General features: G+C 32.2%; 1 protein-coding gene across 1 annotated transcript; it reads right to left on the reverse strand.

Annotated features, from left to right (window-relative positions):
• Window positions 1-325: 325 nt before the first annotated feature.
• Window positions 326-22073, reverse strand: LOC136988593 (coiled-coil domain-containing protein 43-like). Its single transcript, XM_067286491.1, has 5 exons — window positions 21898-22073; window positions 7556-7655; window positions 2372-2516; window positions 841-929; window positions 326-718 (listed from the first exon to the last, which is right to left on the reverse strand). Exons 1-5 carry the CDS (start codon window positions 22060-22062, stop codon window positions 516-518), a joined length of 702 nt encoding a protein of 233 aa, XP_067142592.1. The 5' UTR covers window positions 22063-22073; the 3' UTR covers window positions 326-515.
• Between the last annotated feature and the right edge of the window lie 778 nt (window positions 22074-22851).

Below are 22851 nucleotides of genomic sequence, written 5' to 3' on the forward strand. Positions count from 1 at the left end.
ATAAATAACGATACAAAAATGCAGATGTAGTTGTGGAGAAATGCTTCCAATTATTACTATGGGAGTTGACATTAATGATAAAATTTTAAAAAATATTGATAAATAAATAAATAGATTCTGTTAAAAGAAAACAAAACTTTAAATCATAATTATATTTATACAAACTGAGTCAAATTTTTAAGGAAATAATGTTTCCATTTGTTTGATTGTTTCAAAACTGAGTGTTTGTTTATTATTTGTGAATTTGATACTTGGATTATATATATATACAAATGTACATTATCTGATGGAGTATTGTATAAATTGGAAAAATTACACATAACAGTACATATATAAATAGTTTGTTTTTTTCAACACTATACAAATACAGGTGTTCTAAAATTTTTTTTTACAAGCTATGGTATACTTCTGAGATTTTGGCAATGGGGATATTAGGCAATATTTTATGTATATCACAGAATTCATAGCTGATCATATTGTATTGCTTTTGAAAAAAGGGGAAAAATAAATAATTTCTAAAATGATTTTTTTATCTCTTTCGTTCCAGCTTTTTGTGTTCTTTTCTTTTCTTTTTCTTTCCTCTGTTGCTGCTGCTGTTTTTGTTTTTCTCTATTTAATTTATCTTGTGCCTTTTTCTTTTCATTTTCTGCCTTTGATTTTTCTCTTTTTATTTTTTCAGCTTGGATGACATCATCTACATTTGTGTTTTTTACAATAACTTATTTGTTAAGACATAATAATTGATTTCCTATTAAACAATTTATTAAATAACTAGATAAAATAACTGATTCTGTAAATTATCTATTACTATTCAATATGGCATAGTTTCTTAAAGGATACATGGATCACTTGTTATCGTACTAGCACTTCTAGCACTGGTTCCTGCTTCCTTGCTTCCTCGATTGGTAGCGTCGTCATCACCATCAACTCTATTATATATTAAAGCAATATACACAAAAACTACTATTTTTGATTAAAAATATTAAATACAATTAATATAACACATGAAAAACACAAAACGTAAGAAAGACAAAATAATCAAAATTTCTAATTAACTCAAAGATACCTAAATCCAGTGAAGAATACAAATTTATTAATTAAACTAACATTTACAGCCTTTTTTAAAGGTCATCCTTAGATTCTGATGTTAGAACAAAAATAGAACTCAACAAAATTTTTTAAAATACAAAAACTATTGAACAATTTATCATAATAAAATAACAAAATGGAATTAAAATAAACAAATAGACAATACATTGCTCTAATGTGTCTCTCAGATGAAAAGACTTGTATTTATTGGTAGGCTACAACTTTGGGATACCAGCCTGACTTTGCTTGCCACTTCATACAATGTTATTATTCTCACTTAAATTCCAGATTTGAGAGACTAAGCCCTTGAAAATGGTCACGTACAACAAACTGTTGAACAGCATCTAAATGGATATATCTCAACAATCCAATGTTTGTACTGCATATAAAAGGCACCCCACAAACAAATAAGGATCCACCTGGAAGAGATGAGAGATGTCATTCTACTTAGGAACAATATCTCTCATCTCTTCCAGGTGTCATCTCTTTCAGTACCTTTACAAGACAGCAGGGCAGAATGTTCCTATGAATGTATTGGTGCCACCTGTAGATCTTTATATATTAGGATCAAGGAACATCAAGACTCAATCAGAAAGCACTTAACTACAACTACTCTGGCAGCCTTTTCCTAGGATCAGGATGTCAGTGTGTTTTTTCAACAGAACTAAACTAATACTCCACACATCACCCTCTCATCTAAAATATTTGGAAATGCCCAAGATATATAAAGCACTTAATAAAGGGACCACAATTAACAGCATCTTTGTCACATGCCAGGAGGATATTTTTGAAATTGATTAAGTTTATTTTGACACCATTTTTTGTTTTTACCTTTGTCTTATATATCATAACGTTTTTATTATTTTATTTTTATTTACATTTAGGTTATTTTGTGTATTATCTCTTATTTTAATTCCATTTTGTTATTTTATTATGATAAATTGTTAACCTATTTTTAGATTTTACCTTTGCGCATATGACATTTAATAAGTTTTAAAATCATTCAATAGTTTTTGTACTTTAAAAAATTTTGTTCTTCACTGGATTTAGGTTTCTTTGAATTAATTATACATTATGCATCCATTTATTGTGGTAATTTATTTATGAATCATATTTTATTTGTGAAATTGCATTCTCATTTTATTTTTGAAAATTTAATTATAAAAATGAATGTGTGAGTGAAAGGAGTAAACAAACTGTGTTTAAATATTAATGTTTCATAGTATAAGTTACAAAGAACAGACTGTTATTTTATATATAAAATTCAAAATGAAAAGGATACTCATCAGTTTCACAGACTTGAGAGTAATGAGCTAAAATAGCTTCTCTTAACTCTTTATCTTCATTGGTTATTTTACGTTCAGTGACTACAGATTTGGCTTGAGCTTCCATAATACTGGCAATTTTGGCATCAACATCAACATTTGCTAAAAAAAAATTTTGCATTATAAATTAAATACTGACAAGTGAAACAATTTCAAATAACAATTTTGCAAAAAATTAATTATTCATCTTTTTTTCATAGAAAATTCATGGTAAAAAGGTTGTATCAAAACTAAAGGTTATCATCGTACTACAAATTAAACGTTGGTATAATATACAGTGTAATGAAACGCCACACCAATATTTTAGGCATATATTCAAAGTCAAAAATAAGCTTAAAATCCTCTATATGCATTTTTCAACTTCTGCTTTGTTTTTGAAATCTAGCCAGCCAAGAAATCACATTGGAAACTAATTTTAAACCTCCCATGAAAAGACTACCATTGTTTGTTTTCCATTTTCCATTTGTGTTAACAACTTGTACAAACTGAAGCTTTATCTTAAATGATAAAAATTATTATTTTTTGAATATATGGAAATTGAACTTGTTTTAATTTACATTAAAAAAAAAACTCTTGCTTTCCAAATATTTCTTTTCAATGTAAAGCAGATGGATACTGCAAAATCATAAAATAAATAAGGGTTTGTTTACATTTATTACAGTTAAGCCTACTTGGGCAATATTTACCTCAATCCATTGGCAGCAGCATAAAAAAAAAATGCTTTAAAAAATTGACAACTCTAGTATTAAGCCTAAAACTCACAAGCAGAAATGGATGATGGCTAATAATTACTGTTCTTTCTTCTTTTCGCATCACATGCGCTCACATACGGAAATTACTGTACAATTGAAAAGTGCACTATGTGCCAACTGCAAATATATTTAAAGCTACTCTGAGTAGTTGAAAATGGTGCTAATAGCGATTGCTTTGTTATATCAATTAAACTTTCTAAGTTTGCTTACAATTTTATCAAAATAAAAAGCCACAAAACCAAAGAATTTGGGTAAGAAAGATATTTCAAAATTGTTTGAAGTTAGGAATATTGAATACTTTGATACCCAAATCATAATTGCATGATCCTAAATACTTTATGCATTAAGCATTGTGCATCTATTTGACATTAATGTTTAATTCAAATAGTAATATAGTAAATAAATAAAATATATTTTATCCAAATGTAGGTTTCTCTGAATGCCTATTGAGTTATTCGTTAAGTTATTGCAATTAACTGAGCTTGATGTTGAACTACCAATCTGACACCCATAGTTCAAATGCTCTCATTTCATGTGATGTTTATGACATCATTTCTAAACAGCCTTCCTATTGGTATAATTTTTACCATTCTGCTTTCTGTGATGGCATTTTACTCTTCCGCTGACAGTTCCTGTAAGTACTAGACTTTAGTAGGAAACTTGAAAAGCTTTTTTTTGGCAGGTGAGGTCTAAAAAACAAAGTAAAATTTTGATATATGCTTATAAAGGATTTTAAGCTTATGTTTAAACATAGACAGTAAAACAGATCAGTCCCATAGTAGACACTTGCTGACTACATCTAATGAATCAACAAAGATAAACTTGATGTTCTCATAAAAGAGAAACAACATATTCCAATTATTCAAAAAACCAAGTAGACACTTGAGATAGTTATGGATATAAATTATTATCCTAAATTAACTTAGATACAAGAAAAAATTCAGAAACACATAATTACAGTGAATTTTTATTGAAAAATACTGTAATGTTCTTACTAAATATGCTAGTGAACATTCATACATATAGCAATTTTTGATTATTACATATTTTTGTGTGTGTGATAGGTTTTTGAAGCAAGGTATTAAGCATAATGTAACTTCATGTGGTAAACAGTAATATTGTGTTTTTCTTCTTTTATGTTTACCTCATGCATCATGTTTCTTAGAACATACTCCATGCACTCTTGTGGTATTGCTCTTCTTTTCAGTTGATGGTACGGCTTCTGAGAGATGCTTTTCTTCAATTGGAGTGGATGAGGTGTTTTTCCTGTCCAATCCATTTTTGGAGAAATAACACTTCCCTTGTACAATTTCAACACTTCATTCCATCAAATTCAATTAAATTCTAGTAAATCTTTTTTTACCCCCAGCTTTACTATAGAGAATAAAGGAATTCCATACAGTAATTTCTAGCAAGTGGAAAAATATCTTTTAATAGTACTTTCTCCTTGTTTTCTGAAGATTGAGTATGTCAAAATAGGCTGATCTGCATAATTGACACCTGTCACTGTGTTGTTATAATTCAAAACAACCTTTGCTTTATTACTTTCCCAGAGTAAAGTTTCCTTCCTAAACTCCATCTTTTCGAGTTGGTTTGCTGGATTAAGCATGACTCAAAATTGTTCTGATGTAGGTTCAACAAAAGCACCCTTCCACACTCAAGATAGTCAGTATATACAGTTTATTTACAAAATATATATATATAAACTATGCAAGTTGGAAAACACAGTAAACACAGGATATACAAAGCGTGACTCCCCAAATACTAGTTTGGCTGTTGGGAACAATTAAGTTCTGGAGAGGCTTCTGTCAGCCTGTGGATTGGCTCTACTGCACGTTTTGCCCATCTCAGCACTTACCTGTCCCTGAGATATCTTGCAGAGGAGTATGCTCACTCTCTTTCTCTAACCTCAGCAGGCTTTCCAAGACTCTGAGCCTTCCGTGTTACTAGTCTCAAGCCCCTTTTCTCCACCCTCTCTCTTGCTCACTCTCCAATTTAAGGACTTTTTGGATGGGAACTTCCGACCAAGTACAGATCTTCCTTGCAAACAGCTTTCACCCAGCTGTTTGCGAGGAATATTGCTTGCAAATCGCTTAGATCATATGTGGGTGAAGGTTACTTTTGTGTCCGCCCATCTCTGATGTGGGTGGTCACCCAGTTACTTACTGCCAGGTGTTTGCCACCTGGCAAGTTGTTTATGCTTGGACCACCCTTGAATTAAATTAGTGAGGTCAGCAGCTTCCTTTGTTCCTTTTCTGTTTACAAGCCAATACTTTACACCCTGCTGTTTTTCAGTCTCCACCATATTTGTAGTGTGCACTATTGACAGAAGGACCACATTCTTTTTGTTCTTCCATTGTAAAGTAAGGACTTTTCCTCTTCTATAAGCACAAATTTCTCTCTTCTGCAATTTACAACATTTCAGGGAGGATGACATATATTTGCATGTCATTTTCACCATTCCATACAAATCTATAGAATTTGAAATTAGAACATCCACCAGAGCTTTTCGGATGTGTAAAAATTATCTGTTGTTAGGGACCATTGTTTTGGAAATGGTTTTAAGAGGATCAAAACAACTTGTGTAGATACAGAAAAATTTGCAAAATCTGTGTCAAACCTTGTTTCTTTTCCATTGTAAATAATTAGATCATACATAACCACTTTTAGATCCACACAGCATATAGAACTTTATACTGAACCCATCCAAGGCGGCCATTGTAAAGAAGACTCTCATCCACAGTAATATCCCTTTCTGGTATGTAAGAAGATTGAAATTTACTCTTTAGCTATTTGTACACTGGCCAAATCTTGTTTAGTTTCAGGCATGAGTGATTTGGGGAATCATATATTTCATTGTCAGAAAAGTGTGTATTTTTTGATCTGGTAGAATCTTTTATAATGGCATAGCTTGATTGAAAAATAAAGATGCAATGCTTGCTTGGCAAGACCAATACATCTGCAATTATGGCTTCTGTACAACACTTTGCAAGATTGAAAGTGCAAAGAAAATTCAAAGTTCACTGTATGTTGAAGGAATGATATTAAGACCTGAGGTAGACATGCATTGATTAATTTATTTTAAAATTTCTTTTTGTATAGTGTCCAGTAAATTGTTGTCAAAGAAAGCATTCAAATATTTGCAACACATCATCACCATAATCAATGGTTGGACCGGAATTGCCATAAAATGTAAACAGGTGCAGCAGGAGAAATGAAAGTTGTGTTGACATTTTGCCATATTATCACCTGAGAAAAATCTATTTCACTTTCATCTTCACTTATGTCTTTGATGGTGAATAGATCAAAAGAATCACTGCCAGACTCTGAAACTGATATGTCAGTATCACTAAAATTGAAATCACCTTTGCTCCATATCAGTTTTATACATATTTATTTGTAAACACATGTCACAATATCATATAGCTACAACTAAAAAAAATTGTCACTTAACAGCAAAAGTTGCACTGCAAAGTTTCCCTTAGAAAGAGAAATATTGTTTGATGAAAATACTCATGATATTATGCAGAGAATGAGGAAAAAATCAACAACCCTAGTCAACTTGAGATATTTTAAAACAAAATGCACTAGTCTGAGTTAACTTGGGATAGTACATTAGGGGTTAAAACAAAATTGGCCAAAGGGAAAGTTGTTTGACTGGTTTTACAGTACAAATTCCCCTTGTCACATGAAGAGTAAAAACATTTTTGTCTCCAGGTATATAGAAAGAAGTTTTCAGGGCTTAACGAGTTAAAGAAAGTACAGAGCATTTAGGAATTAGTTATTGTGTAGGGCAAGAAAGAATAATGAGTTTGGAATATTGAAAAGTTTGTTCCAAATGCAAATAGGATCAAGTTGTGTAAATAATGCAAAACTTTATTCTACAGGGTGTCCCAAAAGTTTCCATACATACAAGGGTAAAATGTAACTTTATTCATAAAACATTAAAATGTCAGCATTAAAATTTGTGTCAGTGGTTTGACAGAATAAGGCAACAGAACACATGGGTGATCTGCCAATGGCAGGACTTCCTATGTGGAAACTGGATTCTGTTTCAGTGTTAGTCATTAGTTCATGCCTGACTAATGGGCCAGCCCATTAGTCAGGCATGAACTAATGACTGGTGAGCTTGATTTGTGTCACTGTATGGAGACTTTTGGAACAAAGTGTTCTTTAACTTGATGTCAGGATTTTTTAACCCTAAAACTTCAAATTTTATGAGACTTTAGGGTACTAAAATAGATCATTTCATTTGCAACTTATTTTATGTTAAATAAAGCAATTAAGTTATTATATTATGTAATAATTTTAAGAGATTTTTAAGAAGTAATATCATCTTTAAATCTGTCAAAATTTAAAAAATAAAAACAGATATTTAAAGAAACTCACATTTATTGGATTCTGTATTAATCAATTCTGTGCTTAATTCACACTTGGAAGCCCAATTCAAAAATATTTCATCACAAATGGAAGCTATATCATCACCATTCTAATAAATGAAAAAAAATAATTAAACATTAATTTTTGTAAATCTTAATAATAATAATAATAATTAATATCATTATTAAGACAGTTAAAATTTTAATCTCTAAACAATAATCAGAATAATCAGTAAAATAGCAACTCTATATAGTTATAAATATATACAATATAATGTAACATGTAACAAATCATAAATAAATTACATAATTATTTTACCAACAATTTAAATACTTCAAACTTGAATAATTTGACTATATAATATTCCTTTTATAAATTTATTCCTTAATTCTATTCCACCATATGCAGAAGACTAATTGAAAAATGGATGCTAATCCATATATCAATTAGTCTTCTGCATTTGGTGAAATAGAATAAATCTGCAATAAAAATTTATGCCAATTGTCTATTAAATTATTAGTATTCCCTAGCCCGATAATACTCGGCTTTGGTGGATGTATAGCTTTAAACGTATCGGGTGTAGTAAGGATGTTTGATTAATAAAAATTTAATAAATCATTGAGTTCTTCCTTAAAATATGAATAAGTATTATAATTCTTAATATAAATCTTATTACAATTCATTTTAGTGATTTAAAGCATTGGTCATCTTCAATAAATGTGGATAGAGTACACAATGAACACTTATTCTAATGTGTGAATCAATTTATTGTTTGGTAATGTTTCTTAATTAAAATACACTTTTATGGTGATGGCATAGTATTTTATTTTTGAATTAAAAATATTGAATATATTCAGGTGAATAATTTAATAAATGAGGAAATTATTTAACAAGTAATCATTCTGTAATAGAATGTCACTATAAACTAATCCATTATTAACTTATATAGATATTTATTTTAGATTAGCATCATAAAGATTCACTTGATAATCTAAAGTAAATAATTTAGTACTTTATGCAACACACTAAATACTAAATAATTTATTTTAGATTATTAGAAAAATCTTAATATCTTTAAAGTAAAATCAGAATAGAAATCTGAAATAAAATTTTAAAAGCCTTTACTTAGCAGCATTGAAATTATCATATCTAAGTTTAATCCATATTAATATACAAATTAATATATAAATATAAAAATTAATGATACAAATAATGATAATATCATACACTAGATATGAATTGTTAACTATTCATATTGACATGCTACTGTAGTAACATATTAAAAAAATTTCAAAAGAACTAGTTTAAATGTTGAAGATCACCATGTACTAAATCTACAAAGTAAAGCTTTTTATACTAACAATTATTTTAATGTGAAAATATATGAGATCTGTCCAGAAAGTTTGCAAACTTTGCAAATAGTCATTTTCATTTACCTAGAAGCTGGTAAATTGTTAGTTTTATTGCCTTCAAAGTAGTCCCCTCTTGAGTCTATCAATGAATCCAGAGCTTCTGTTATGAAAACCATGCTTCCTGAAACACTTCTTTTGGGATGATGTGCAGCTCAGCTAGGGAATTTTTCCTTAATGGCATCAATGGATTCAAAATAGCAACTTTTGAGAGCTGATTTTAATTTGGGAAACAAAAATAAGTCTGCTGGGGTTTACTCTGGCAAATATAGAGGTTGGGTATTAAAAAATAATTTTCATATTATTAATTATTATAAAAAGGCAAAAGACTTAATTTTGAGTGTAGGGACAAGTTTTTAAAAGAACTGTAAATAACAAGTAAAGTTTTCATTAAGTCTGACTCCACTTGAGATATGACTCCCTTTCTATTTCTTCACCCACTTGAAACTTATATATATGCAAAAGTGAGTCTGAACAGCAAGTGTGCTTTTTCAGTTGTGATGTTGCTTTCATTTTCATATACTGAAGATTATCTGATGCTACCATTATTTTAAGAATAGTTCTGAAAGAGTAGTTCCAGTCAGCTATTCATATGTGGTAACATCCAGTGACCACAGGGTGAATGTGCTACCGAGTGGAGTGGACAAACCGATGCAAGCAAATGTGCATGTCTGGAGCAACTACCAGATGATGCTTCTACACATGAAGCAGCCACCAAGCAAGTTTGATCACTGATTCCACTGCTCACGCTTCAAAAAAAAAAAAAAAAGAAAACCTGGATCATCTTTTATTTTGTGATAAAAATAATGAAATTCATTGAACTCATGACATTTCTTATAAATATTGCATGTCCTCTGCCTGTAAGAAGTTTTGGCAATACAGTGTAGAAAACTGTTTTTCATGGCAAGCATTCAACAGGGTTGTCTTGCCACCATTTTGTAAACACCATGTATCCACTCAGGAAAGAGGTCACTTTCGAGCAGGAAGCACTTACAGTCTTTCTGCCCACGGTTGTTGGATACCCTTAAAGAATAGCTGACTAGAAGCTGCAATTATCATGTAATGTTTGAAGCAGACTCATTTGTGATGCTTGCACATCTTAAACTAATCCCTTTATCCCTTCCAGATAACTAAGATGGCTGTCCTGTGTGTGATTTTCTTCCATAATTGTCAGGGTCTTTTAAATACTGTAATTGCAAATAACTGTTTTTGGATCTGTTTAGTACTTTTGAATATTCACAGTCTGATTTTCCATCCTGATGGTATGCTAATTTGCTTCTTTTCATAATCAGTTAACATTTTACCAGTACCCATTTTGAAATAAACAGGAAGAATATGTAAATTATATGTATATTAGCACAAATACACAAATAAACTCTATTTATAGTTCATATTAAACAAATATTTTGATGTGGTCTCAAACTTTTGTCAAGCATATTACTGTAAAAACATATTAACCTTTAACTTCAATCAAATAATATTAATACAAAATGTTTTCAACCTTTTAAAGGTTCAGTGGGTTTCTAAAGAGAAAATATTCACATAAAGTTCATTGTGTTCCATTTCAGAAATTGCTTACAAATTTTCAAACAGAATATTTCTGTGAGGGAATATTCCATTTAAAAATTCAAATTTTTCATAATATCAAAATGAATGCAGTCTTGGAATTTTTTAACATAGCTTCACTAGTATAGGAATAAAGCCACAGAATAAATTAATCATAGACTACTATTGCTCAAACAGAACTTTCCAAGCCGTGAAAATGACCTCATAGTCTTTAAAGATGCAATTGACTTTTCATTCAGAGAAGTAAATTTCCAGCTGTTACAATAATTTTAAATATTCTAAAAAGTAACGATGGTGGACCTCACGCTGATCTCTGAATAAGCAAGATACAAGAAAATTAACATCCAGGCGTTAAACGTTAAACTGTGTACGAATATCGCTATAATTACTAGCGCTTTCGACGAAACTATTTTCGCCTTCCTCAGGTAGATAATAACGGTTAAAATCCTTTTTTCAAACCAAAAAATTTTTGAAATAAAAACCGCTTTAGAACTTTGGAAGAAAATCAACGATGGAACAGAGCGAGAAGAAATTTAAACATGCGCGCGTGGTGACGTAGCGCATGCGCTATAAATTGCTGAGAAGTGGAGCTAGAGGTGTTGCCTTAATCTGTTATATAAGTTGACCCACATAACAGGCAAATCAAGCGTGGGAGTGTTGCATGGATTTAGTGCAGCGATAAGAAAGGCCTCCCAAATAAACACGATGCTCCTGTTATTACAATGCCTGAGCATCACCACCTGGTCCCATAGCGGGGTGTATAGGTGCTGTAACACCATTCTTGCTAGTTCGGTATCCCCTTTGCCTGCCCTGATGGAAAGTTGGTGTTCTGAAATACGACAAGCCAACATTCTAGTTGTCGCACCAACGTAGTGGGTGTGAATACCGGATGTAGTATTTTCCAATGGGATAGAGTAAACTCCAGACCTCTCTAGTACGGAGGTAGTATCCCTGCTACAGCATTCCAGCCGCAGCATTATGTTAATGCAGCTATCGCCCCATTAATTAGAAGGGCTTTTTTGTTATCTTCCAATCAAACAGCTGTCGACATTGAACTTAATGCCATTCGCTCAGCAGTAAACGCGGCGGGGTACACTAATGCCAAGTACAGGTACGTCCTAAACAAGGTCAAAAGATCGCTCTTTCCTCCCATGGCATTACATGTTCCAAACAAATGCACGGTAGTCCTTCCCGCATTACCATTCTGTGGCTGAGTCACCATGCGTATTTGCCGTGTTTTTAGGCAACACACACTCTTTCTACCAGTCTCCCCACGGCCAAATCTTAGGAGGCTACTGTGCAATGACAGGGATACTACCTCCGTACTAGAGAGGTCTGGAGTTTACTCTATCCCATTGAAAAATACTACATCCGGTATTCACACCCACTACGTTGGTGCGACAACTAGAATGTTGGCTTGTCGTATTTCCGAACACCAACTTTCCATCAGGGCAGGCAAAGGGGATACCGAAAGCAAGAATGGTGTTACAGCACCTATACACCCCACTATGGGACCAGGTGGTGATGCTCAGGCATTGTAATAACAGGAGCATCGTGTTTATTTGGGAGGCCTTTCTTATCGCTGCACTAAATCCATGCAACACTCCCACGCTTGATTTGCCTGTTATGTGGGTCAACTTATATAACAGATTAAGGCAACACCTCTAGCTCCACTTCTCAGCAATTTATAGCGCATGCGCTATGTCACCACGCGCGCATGTTTAAATTTCTTCTTGCTCTGTTCCATCGTTGATTTTCTTCCAAAGTTCTAAAGCGGTTTTTATTTCAAAAATTTTTTGGTTTGAAAAAAGGATTTTAACCGTTATTATCTACCTGAGGAAGGCGAAAATAGTTTCGTCGAAAGCGCTAGTAATTATAGTGATATTCGTACACAGTTTAACGTTTAACGCCTGGATGTTAATTTTCTCATATCTTGCTTATTTAAATATTCTCTCTTTCTTACCAAGAATATTAATTAATTTGGCTTCATTAAGTAATACCCCAATTTCAGTGTGTGCAACATACAGTACATGGCTATGGCTGTGGAACATAACCCTTTTTTCAACCCCTATGGATTAATGTTAAAATTAGAGCAGGAAAGCCAATATCAAGCAATTTCCTTGAAGTAAATTTTAAGCTCCAAGGTGAATACATAACAGTATACCATAAACCAGATCATCATCCCCTCCACATACTGAAGGTATCCTGTGATCTGTTCAAAATAAAGCCTCTGCATTTAAAGTGCTGATCAGAAGGTCCATTGTTCTAGTATCAGAGTCCTATCTCCCATCAAAAAAATTGAATATGTTTCCCTTTTTGTTTTATTTTCTGGCCCCTAAGTGCTAGGGGCCACAAGATAAAATAGACGAAAATAGGACCCCTTGACTCAGGGATTAATTTTGGTTTACATTGAGAATGGCTACTTTAGTATACTCGGCCAATACCTCCTAAAACTCAAAGCCTGTGCATGGGTTTATGAAATGAGGATTAATATCATCACATTTAGGCTGATGGCATGGTCTTTTGTTCTACCATGTTTCTATAAAATGTAGGTGGTCATTCATAAGCTTTGCTTAAATTTGAGAAAGAATGGATTAAATGTTAAAATAACACAGAAATGTATTACACTATTTATTAAAGAAAATTACAATAATGGTCCAAAAGTTTGTTTGGATTTCCTCAATATCCAAACATAGATCTATACCAAGAGAGAATTAATTAACCAACAGTCTAAGGTATGTCTAAAGAAAAATACAAACATGCCTAACAATATAATATGAAGTACAATATTTAAAAATTATTAATGTAATTTTACTAACCAGCACAGTTTCTGAGTAACAAACAGATAGTTGAAATTTGTTCTGTACCAATTAAAAGAACATTTGCTGATTAATCAGAATCAGAAAAAAAAAACATTGATTTTCTGTAAAGTTATTGATTTGATCCATAGTTGCCTGAAGTCATGCTGAATAATGTTAATTGCATTAAGGTTAGAAAATTTAATCAAAATACAGTTGAACCTGTCTATCTCAAATATGTTTATCTTGAAAACTCCATCTCAAAATTTTTTTTCCTGCATTTTTAGCCTAAATTCAATATATTTTCCATGTTTATCTCAAATAATTTTCTCCAAAAATCTTTATATTTCAAATTATGGACTGAATTTGAAGTGCCAATTACAAATTCAAAGGGCAACTACATTTTGATAGCATAAACTGTAGTTGAGAAACATCTCTTGCAATATAATACACAGTTGCAATTAATGCTGCTTTTCTCTGATCAGCTACTAGTTTGGCTTGTCTTATTGGTTGAAAAAAATCAGGCATAAGAAATAATGGATAAGCTATTTCTGTTATAGTATGTCAAAAGTTTTATTTGTACCTAATACAGATGCACTGTACTTGCTATTGTATTAATAAAATACCATACCTCCAATCAAATCTATTACTGTTTACATGTAGAAACCTCTATATATCTTGAATTTTTCTTGTTCTGGATAGATTCAAGATGGACAGGTTCAACTGTACCTAAAATTTGTCACAAGTTTGTCTATGGCACTCATCAAACTTTTATACAATTGTTATAGAATGTTGTACATCTGCTGAAGAGGGGTCTACAGTGTACAGGTGAAAATATAGATATTTTGTTTTACCTTTTGACTACTACTTCCTTTCTTTCCTAATTAGAAATTTCACTGGTATAATAAGTCCTATTTATAAGCAAAGTCCAAGTAGACAATACAAAAACAAAAACATTGGTAAAAGGTTTGTTGTTAATTTTTAAAAAATGTAGTCTTAAAAAACCTCTCTATTTTCCCCATATGCCTAAACTCTTTATACTAATATTCTGTACATTTTTGTCAACTGTTGTATGTAATACATATACTTCGTAATAATAAAATTAATAAAGTTTTTTATTTATCTGTAAATATATCTCAGCTTAGTCTTTAGTTAAAATCTAGAAAAATTAACACTGCAAATGAAATGGCTGTTTTTAACTTGTAGTTTAACTTTTCTCCATGTGAACAGTGCTGTATGTTTACAATTGGAAGAGTGCACACATAATATGTGAAGTTAAAAATGTAATCTCATTTATATTGTGAATTCCACATCTTTAAGAGTACTTTTTCTGACAGCATGAAAAAAAAAGGAAATTGAATAATTTTCTTTTCTGAGTATAAGTAGGAACATAATGCAGCCGAAGCAACCTGAAACACCAATAAAACTTTTGGTGAAGATTCTGTGAGTGAGCAGGCCACCAGGCATTTGTTCACAAAATTCATTCTGGGAATACAGATCTCAAAAATCAGAACACCTGACTGGGAAATTGCAGAAAGGTTGAACACACTGAACATTATTCAACAATTTCTTGACATCTAAACATGTTAGGGAAAATCAAGAAGCTTGACAAACAAACTCAGAGAGATAAAGAGCATCAGTCCACAGTTCTTTAATTATTCATCACAAAAATAAAAGTATTTAAATGAAATTCTTTACCATCTACCTTATTCTCCAGACTTTTTGGCAACAGACTATACACTTTTTTTTACACATTTGGATAGTTTTTGACAAGCAAAGTTTTCAAGAAAGAGGATGCAATAAAAAAAATACCTTTAATGACTTTTTGACTTCTCATTCTTTTGATTTCTATCAAATTGGTGTTAATGCATTTCTATTGCATTGGGAAAAATGTATTAACGTTGGTGGAGAAAATTTTGAATGAATATATAAGTTTTAAATGAAATAATAAACGTTCAAAGTCAGAAGTAAAAATCGACCATTTCATTTGCAACAGCCTAATAAATTAGATATATCATTCTTTATAAACATTATAATTTGAAATGAGAGATACAAAATTACATAATTTTACGTTACAAGCTTTCTTTTGTAATATATTATATATTTTTTAATAATTTTACATTATTTATATTATAAAAATTTTCTGTGTAGAAACTATCATTTTAATACAATTTCCCTCTAATGCCTTAGATGTGGTTGACAATGACAGCCTAAACTTGATGAAATCATATATTGTGCACAGGTTTTGAGTTAGGAGATGCTGATTTGACTCAGTGGTGTAACTAGTATTAAGCCATGAATAAATGGATACAAGACTAAGCTCTGGACAATGTTTCTATGGAACAGAATAATATGTAAAATTTTTAATAATGTGAGAAAAATATTAATATTTTTTTGTGTTTGTTCTGACTAGGAATGATTAAATTTAAATAAAGTGTATATTATTTATTTTACTCAGTTTTTAGGCTATAGTTTATTTTCCCAATTATACTTGTCATTTTGCATTGTTGCGAAATGGCAACGTTTTCCCTATTCAATATTATAACAGTATATTGTACAAATAATAACAACAAATGAACAGCTGTTTGTTTTCGCAGTTGTGTCATTTGTAAAAAAATATGGTCCGATTGTAGTTAGCCAATACTATGACGAGAAAAAATATATCCAATGGCATCATTTATACAAGATATATTTAACAAAAACAATAGCCCATCCTTGTTTCAGTATTATTTAAGGATCAATGTGTTGATTAGATTTAATTCATTGTCAGTTCAGTAGATGTTTCATATGTTTCCAGTGCAGTGTATTGTACCTGTATGACTATATGTTAATATATTGATAAAAGAAAAAACATTAATAAAACTATTCATCAGATAAAAATTTATCATCATAAAGATAATCCAGAACCCCTCACACTGATTAATGTTCATTTATATTTCATATTAATGTTATCAATTCTAAGTGCTCCATGATTGTTCCACAAAACTAAAATATCCCAGAACTGTTCAGATTCAGAATCATACAAATAAACTTCTTGTGATCAGTACTTTGCTTTATCTAGAATTTTTATTTTTTAATACTTTAACTGAAACACTGGCTGTAACCTTCATGCCCATGGTCGGCAAACTGTGGCTCTTTGGCCGCTTGAGTGCAGCTCTGCCACAAATATTTACTCTCTGCTAAATATTTAATGACTTACATTTAAATCATCTTACCTTAGAAACAACTTAGTCAAATAAACAATTACAGAAATATTAAAATAAATCACTTCATTAATCACAAAACTGGATGAATATTAAAGCAAAAACTAAACACGTGCACATGCTGCTATACGTAAACAAAGAAGTCAGGTTTCATGCTAACGTCATTAACTTCGCATTCCTGGCTAACATTGTAGAATAGGGATGAAGTCCATCAGCAGTCTCACTGTGTACAGGTATACCTTGCCTTACGTCAGTAATTGGTTCCAAGAGAGGCGATGTAAGTCGAAAAACAACGTAAGTCGAATTTACTTGTGTAGTTATGATGTAAATCGAAACTGTGGTGGAAAACGCCAATAATGAGCACTTACAGACCACTAAATAAGACGACAACACAGAAACACAGATGTTTTCATGTTTCGTTCTCTAGGATTTATGATGATTATGTGATATTCTGGCCCCCTTTTTATTGTTGTTTCACTATCGTTCTCCCCTCAACACCAGTAATTTGTAAGGAAAAAGGGAGATAGTTTACAGCGACAAACGAGTCGATGAATATTATGTGGTTTTGAGTAATTGTGCAGGTGTCTGCAGACACGTGCCACGTGCAGCAAAAGAAGGTGAGAAAAGGTCGTGCATTGATGTCCTTTTTGCGTCCGTTATGGCGTAGTTGAAGCTATCGGAGATCGAATTTATCGCTTTTGCCTATGACATTTGACCCAAAGAGAGAATTTTGACTGTTGATTATAGACTGTCTGTCGATTAACACGATGTTAATATAAACAACCTAGAGTCAGTCGGCGAAATTAAGAAATTATTGTCAAACCTTACGATAATTAATAGGAAAGAACTGTCAAATTCACAGAAATTTATGTCATAATATTTCACCTTCAAGACACCAACGTCAACAATTCGACCAAAGAATACGTCCGTAACAATCCGTGACGGCTGGGATGGACCCGGTACAGCTGACAGCAGAAGATTAATATGGACCCCGGCACAGGGTCCATATTAATCTTCAACTATTTGACAGTTCTTGCCCCTCAAAATTAGTATAAAAAGGGCGCACACCCGATTGCTCGGGCGGCGTCCAAGCAACTGACAAGAACTGGTCATCTCCATCAACTCCATCCAACCAACGTGCCTAAACGAAGACAAGCAACGAGGTAAATTTAGCTTTAGTTACTTAAGACCTCTCTCTCCCCCCTCAATTGACCGCGAGTTAGCTTTATATAATCGGAATTTGAAAGGGAATTAATTCTCTTGAATGTCACGAACGCCAACGCCCCTCTTCCAACGTTTTGCCTTGTATCACTCGTTTATGTAACCACTTAGTTAATGTTGTTATTAAATTTATTTGATTAATTAGGCGAGAGTGATTACTCGCGTGTCGTTGATGCCTCATCAACTTATCCATGACCTCCCACTCGATTTTTGCCCTCCTAAATTGCCATCATCTGACCCCGTGAGCGGGACTCACCTCCCAGTCATTGGAAAATGGGTTAAGCCTTGATTCTTAACCCCCGATTCTCATAATTATATTAACATTTACTGTAAATGTACATATTTTAATATGATTTTATGTGCTCTTAACGCTTTTCTAGTAATATTATGACTTCAATATTTGTGGCGGATGGATGTAAAGTCGAATAAAATGACTTATTATAAAACAAAACATTTTTTAGGTGCTCTATTTGATATGGCTACAATGAAGAAGAAAAGAAAAACGGAAGACAAAAACCATGAATTTAAAGTTGAATAGACCGACACTTTCGCATTTATTCAAAACTTAAATGACCTTCCGACCTGTCTTATTTGTCGGAAAAAATTGGCACATAACAAGAAGTCAAATTTGGAGACACACTTTACAACTAAAAATGCGTCATTTAGTACTAAATATCCTGTCAGTGATGCAAGGAAAAAAGCAGTTGAGGAACTTCAGAAGAGTCAAGAAAAATCAAGTTCTGTATTTAACTACTGGATGCAATCTTTTAAAAATGTTATTTGGAAGATTGCAAGTTTTGTGCATATTGCAAATTTTGTGGTTAGTCAAGAGATTGCTAGGAGAGGAAAACCATATACAGATGGAAAATACGTAAAAAGTTGTTTTATAAATGCATCTAAAGAGTTATTTTGGGATTTTAAGAACAAAGCAGATATTCTAAAAAGAATATCTGCTTTGTTCTTTTGAGTTGCCATTGAAACATTGAAACAGTGAAAGATAGAACAGTCAAAATGTCTTCAAATATAACTAACCAGCAAGTCGAGGATCTTAAATTGGTTTCAGCTTTATCAATAGCAGTTGACGAGTCTTGTGACATAAATGATACAGTGCAAGTTTCACTTTTTGTACGAATTTATTTCATCTACAAGTCCTAAAGAAGAACTTTTAGGATTATTACCACTCAAAGGTCAAACACGTGGAGCGGATATAGCAAATGCTGTAATTGAGTGCATTGAAAAACATCATATTCCAATCGATAAAATTGTTTTAATTTCAACAGATGGGGCAAAAAGTATGACCGGCATAAGAAATGGGTTTGTTGCTATTTCGAAAAAAAATAATTAATCACGAGATACTTGCTTACCATTGCATCATTCATCAAGAAGTGCTTTGTGCACAGACATTTCCAGAAGAAATTTGCAAAGTTATGGAATTGGTGATTAAGATTAACAACTCCATTATAGTTAAAGCTCTTAATCATTGCCAATTTAAAGAATTTTTAGTTAAAATGGAGAGTGAGTACGCAGATCTTCTGCTGCATAACAAGGTACGTTGGTTATCAAGAGGAAACGTTTCGCTTCCTTATTAACAGAAATTAAAGCATTTCTTCTTGAGAAGGGTGTTCACTATCCAGAACTAACGGACGATCAGTGGATCCAAAAATTTTATTTCATAGTAGATGTTACGTCTCATCTAAATAAGCTTAATTCGTAAACTACAGGAGGAAAGGAAACACAATTTTTTCAATGTTAGAAGAAGTTATTTCATTTGAAAACAAATTAGCCCTTTTTGCTCAAGATTTTGAAAGAGAAATTTTGATTCACTTTCCAAGCCTCTTGAAACATCACCAAGAAAATAATTCTGATATTGACATTTGCTATTTCAAAACAACAATTTTAAATATGAGGGAAACTTTTCTCAACAGGTTTCAGGAATTCAGAAACAGCAAAGCGACATTAGCCTTTGTTAGAAAACCTCTTAATGCTACTGGAACAGAATTAAATTTTTCTTCCTTTAATATTGACATTAGCAACTTTGAAATGCAATTGCTGGATTTAAAAAACAAAGAATTATGGAGCTCTAAATTTGAACGTCTTTGTGCTGATATGGAAATATTGGAGACAAAAAAATGTGAACTTAGTTCACAGCACAAGTGGTCTGCTTTGAAAGACCTGGAGAAGGAAGACATGATGATTTTTAACACCTGGAATAGTATTCCTGACTCATATGATCAGTTGAAAAAACTAGCATTTGTGGTTCTTTCCTTTTTCGGTTCTACATATTCATGCAAACAATCTTTTTCAAGCATGAACCTTATCAAGAGTAAATTGAGAAGTCGTCTTATTGATGAGAACCTGGAATCTGTGCCTAAAATTAAAAAAACAACATACAAACCTGACTTACCCAAACTTTCCAAGGAGACGCAAGGCCATTGTTCACATTAGGGTTTGTCAGTCATTATCATGATTTAATTAAATGGATACCTTACTTACAATTTAATTTTATCAATAAATAATAATTATTAAGTATGATATCAAGTTTTCTTCAATGTACAGTACCTATTGTTTAATTAAGACTTAAAATTTTAAAGTTTATTGATTAATTAAAGATTGATTAAAGATTGTATGTATGTATGTATTAGTTAATAACAATGTATGTACCTATATAGTTTAAGTTTAAGAAATTTGGCTCTCAAAAGGAATCTCAATCGTAATGTTGATATTTGGCTCTTTGACTAATGAGTTTGCCAACCGCGGCTTTATGCTATTGCTATGATTATTTTTGTAATTCCTTTGTGATTTTGTAATTTTTAAAAAAATATTTATTATTTTTTTGTTACAACTAATAATTTTAATTTTGTGAAGAAATCTTTCAGTAGAATACTTTTAGAATTTTTTTTTCTTTTTATTTGGCATCGACTTTGCTTACAACAAAACAAACCTTTAATATACCTACCTGTAATACTTTCTAACCATTTAAAGTTTTTCTCAAATTATTATACCATCATGAATGTTAATTAGACTGAAATGACCAGACATCTTACCAAATTCAGGACATCTGGTCACTTTAGTCCTGTTTCATAATTATATTCAAAAATTGTAAGTCAAAGATGAAACACATAGCTTACAAGTTATAACAGAAATTTTATCATCCAAGTGTGTGGATCATTTATAAATGAGAGTTGATTGTTTTCACTAATTATGTAAGTTAAAAAAAGATACTTTTTGGTTAACAGAACACCAGAAGACTATCGTGTTTAACAATTTAGCCCACTGGACTGTTCGTGGAGTACTAGATGTTAGATAGTTTTAGGGGTGTGGGGGCTTGCCACCTGGGCCGAGGTGCAAGCAATAGGGCACACGTCTACATGCAAAGCATGTAGAATAGGTGATAGACTGGATACATGTTAAAAACTGACCTTTGGAGATGAATATCACATGAAGGGTCAACAATTCTGGGGGTGGTATGAAACCCCTCATTCAGAGCTTGAATCTTACCGGTACATATCGACTGACGTCCTGTTAACCAAAAAGTACCAAAAAATGACAGTTAAAGCAAACAAAGCTACTCTTGGAGCTGCAATTAATTGTTTATTGTCACTATTGTTGTAAGTTATTATTTTGTAAACAAGAGTATATGGACCAGTAAAAAGTTTATTATCAAAGCATCTGTCATTGACAGAAAGCTAGAAAAATGACAATTGTCAACTGGAACTGATCATACGACTGATCTAATGTCATGCGAAAACATCCAACCTAACATCCAACATTTTACATTTCAGGATTTGTTCACTTTATGTTAGACCCTAAGCACCAGGGTGCCCTTTATCACATTTTTGCTTACAGAAAAAAATTCCTTTGCCACTGACCCAGCTGAACATATGTTAAGCATGAAAAAAGATAATTTTAGTGTCTGCGGGGTAGAGAGTTGTCTACATATGTGGTACATGGAGAGAGACTAGAAAAAATAATAAAAATTTTAGGGGAATAATAAATACATTTTGAAAATAAGCCTACTTTTATACTGTTTGATCTTACCACTGTTTGTATATTTGTCTTAAATACAAACTTTATCGTCTACAGTAAATCAATGGTAGAAAATTGAAAATAAGTTTAAGTAGATATTCGCAATTGAAATAATTGAATGAACACACCGTTACTTCGCTAAGAATTTCTTCTAACGCCTCTCTTTTTTCTTCTTCCGACTCTCCACCGTCCAATATACTCTTAATATAGGATCCAAATACATCTTGATCCGTATTTAATTTCTTTAATTTTTCATTTAACCAATCTTCGAAGTTTTCAGCGGGCGCCGCCATTTTGTCGTCGGGACAGAGACCGGAAGTACGTCACTATGTTATTTAGATCTTTATTTTTAAATTTTTAAAGATTTTTCAAATATGTTTTAAAAATATAACTATAATTTTAAATTAATGATAATAAACTATTTTAAATTTTTTATTTAAAATTCGAAAGTTTTACTACATTTTTAGAATTTTTGTTTAACTCTTCGTCCCGCGAACACTATCTTCCACGCTCATCGTGTGTTCTGCCAGGATAACAATTGGGATCCGGATGTGCCTGATCTGTCCTTTACTTGGGATTTGAAATCCCAAGTGAAGGACGAGGCAATCCATTCATAAAACTTTTCAATGGAACCGGACTCGAACTCGCGTTCCCATCTTTAGAAAGAACTTGCGCATAACAATGCCCATAATTTATTTCTCTTGAAATTTAAATCTGCAGTGGCAATGCTGTCAAAATTCTATTGTCTGTCTGTAACGTCATCGATAGTACAGGCAGTAAAAGAGTTAACAGGGACCTTAGCCCAGCTGGCGCTTTTGTGGGCAGTTTGGCATGGGTCAAGCCTTAACTGGAGCATTTGCCGCTTAATTTTGAAACTGTGGGCATCATCTTTCACTCCGGTTTCCTATTCTTCGTCACTGCGACGGGGGATAGGTAACGGCTCTGAAGATGGTCTTTAGCGGGATCTTTGATCCCATCAAACTTTGAGGATCGCAGTAATAACCTACATTTTTTACAACACAGGAAGGAAACTATTCGATATCCAATGCAGTGTTTTGTTTTGAGATGTTGGGTGTTCAATT

This window comes from Centruroides vittatus, unplaced genomic scaffold, assembly GCF_030686945.1.
Source record: "Centruroides vittatus isolate TY-2023 unplaced genomic scaffold, ASM3068694v2 scaffold_3315, whole genome shotgun sequence".
Lineage (NCBI taxonomy): Eukaryota > Metazoa > Arthropoda > Arachnida > Scorpiones > Buthidae > Centruroides > Centruroides vittatus.

Excerpts from the sequence above, each read along its gene's own strand:
- LOC136988593 (XM_067286491.1), bottom strand. The coding sequence starts at position 22,062 with ATGGCGGCGCCCGCTGAAAACTTCGAAGATTGGTTAAATGAAAAATTA. Across the intron at positions 7,656-21,897 it reads AAATTCTTAGCGAAGTAACG|AATGGTGATGATATAGCTTC; the intron begins GTGTGTTCATTC and ends TTCATTTATTAG. Across the intron at positions 2,517-7,555 it reads TAATACAGAATCCAATAAAT|CAAATGTTGATGTTGATGCC; the intron begins GTGAGTTTCTTT and ends ATTTTTTTTTAG.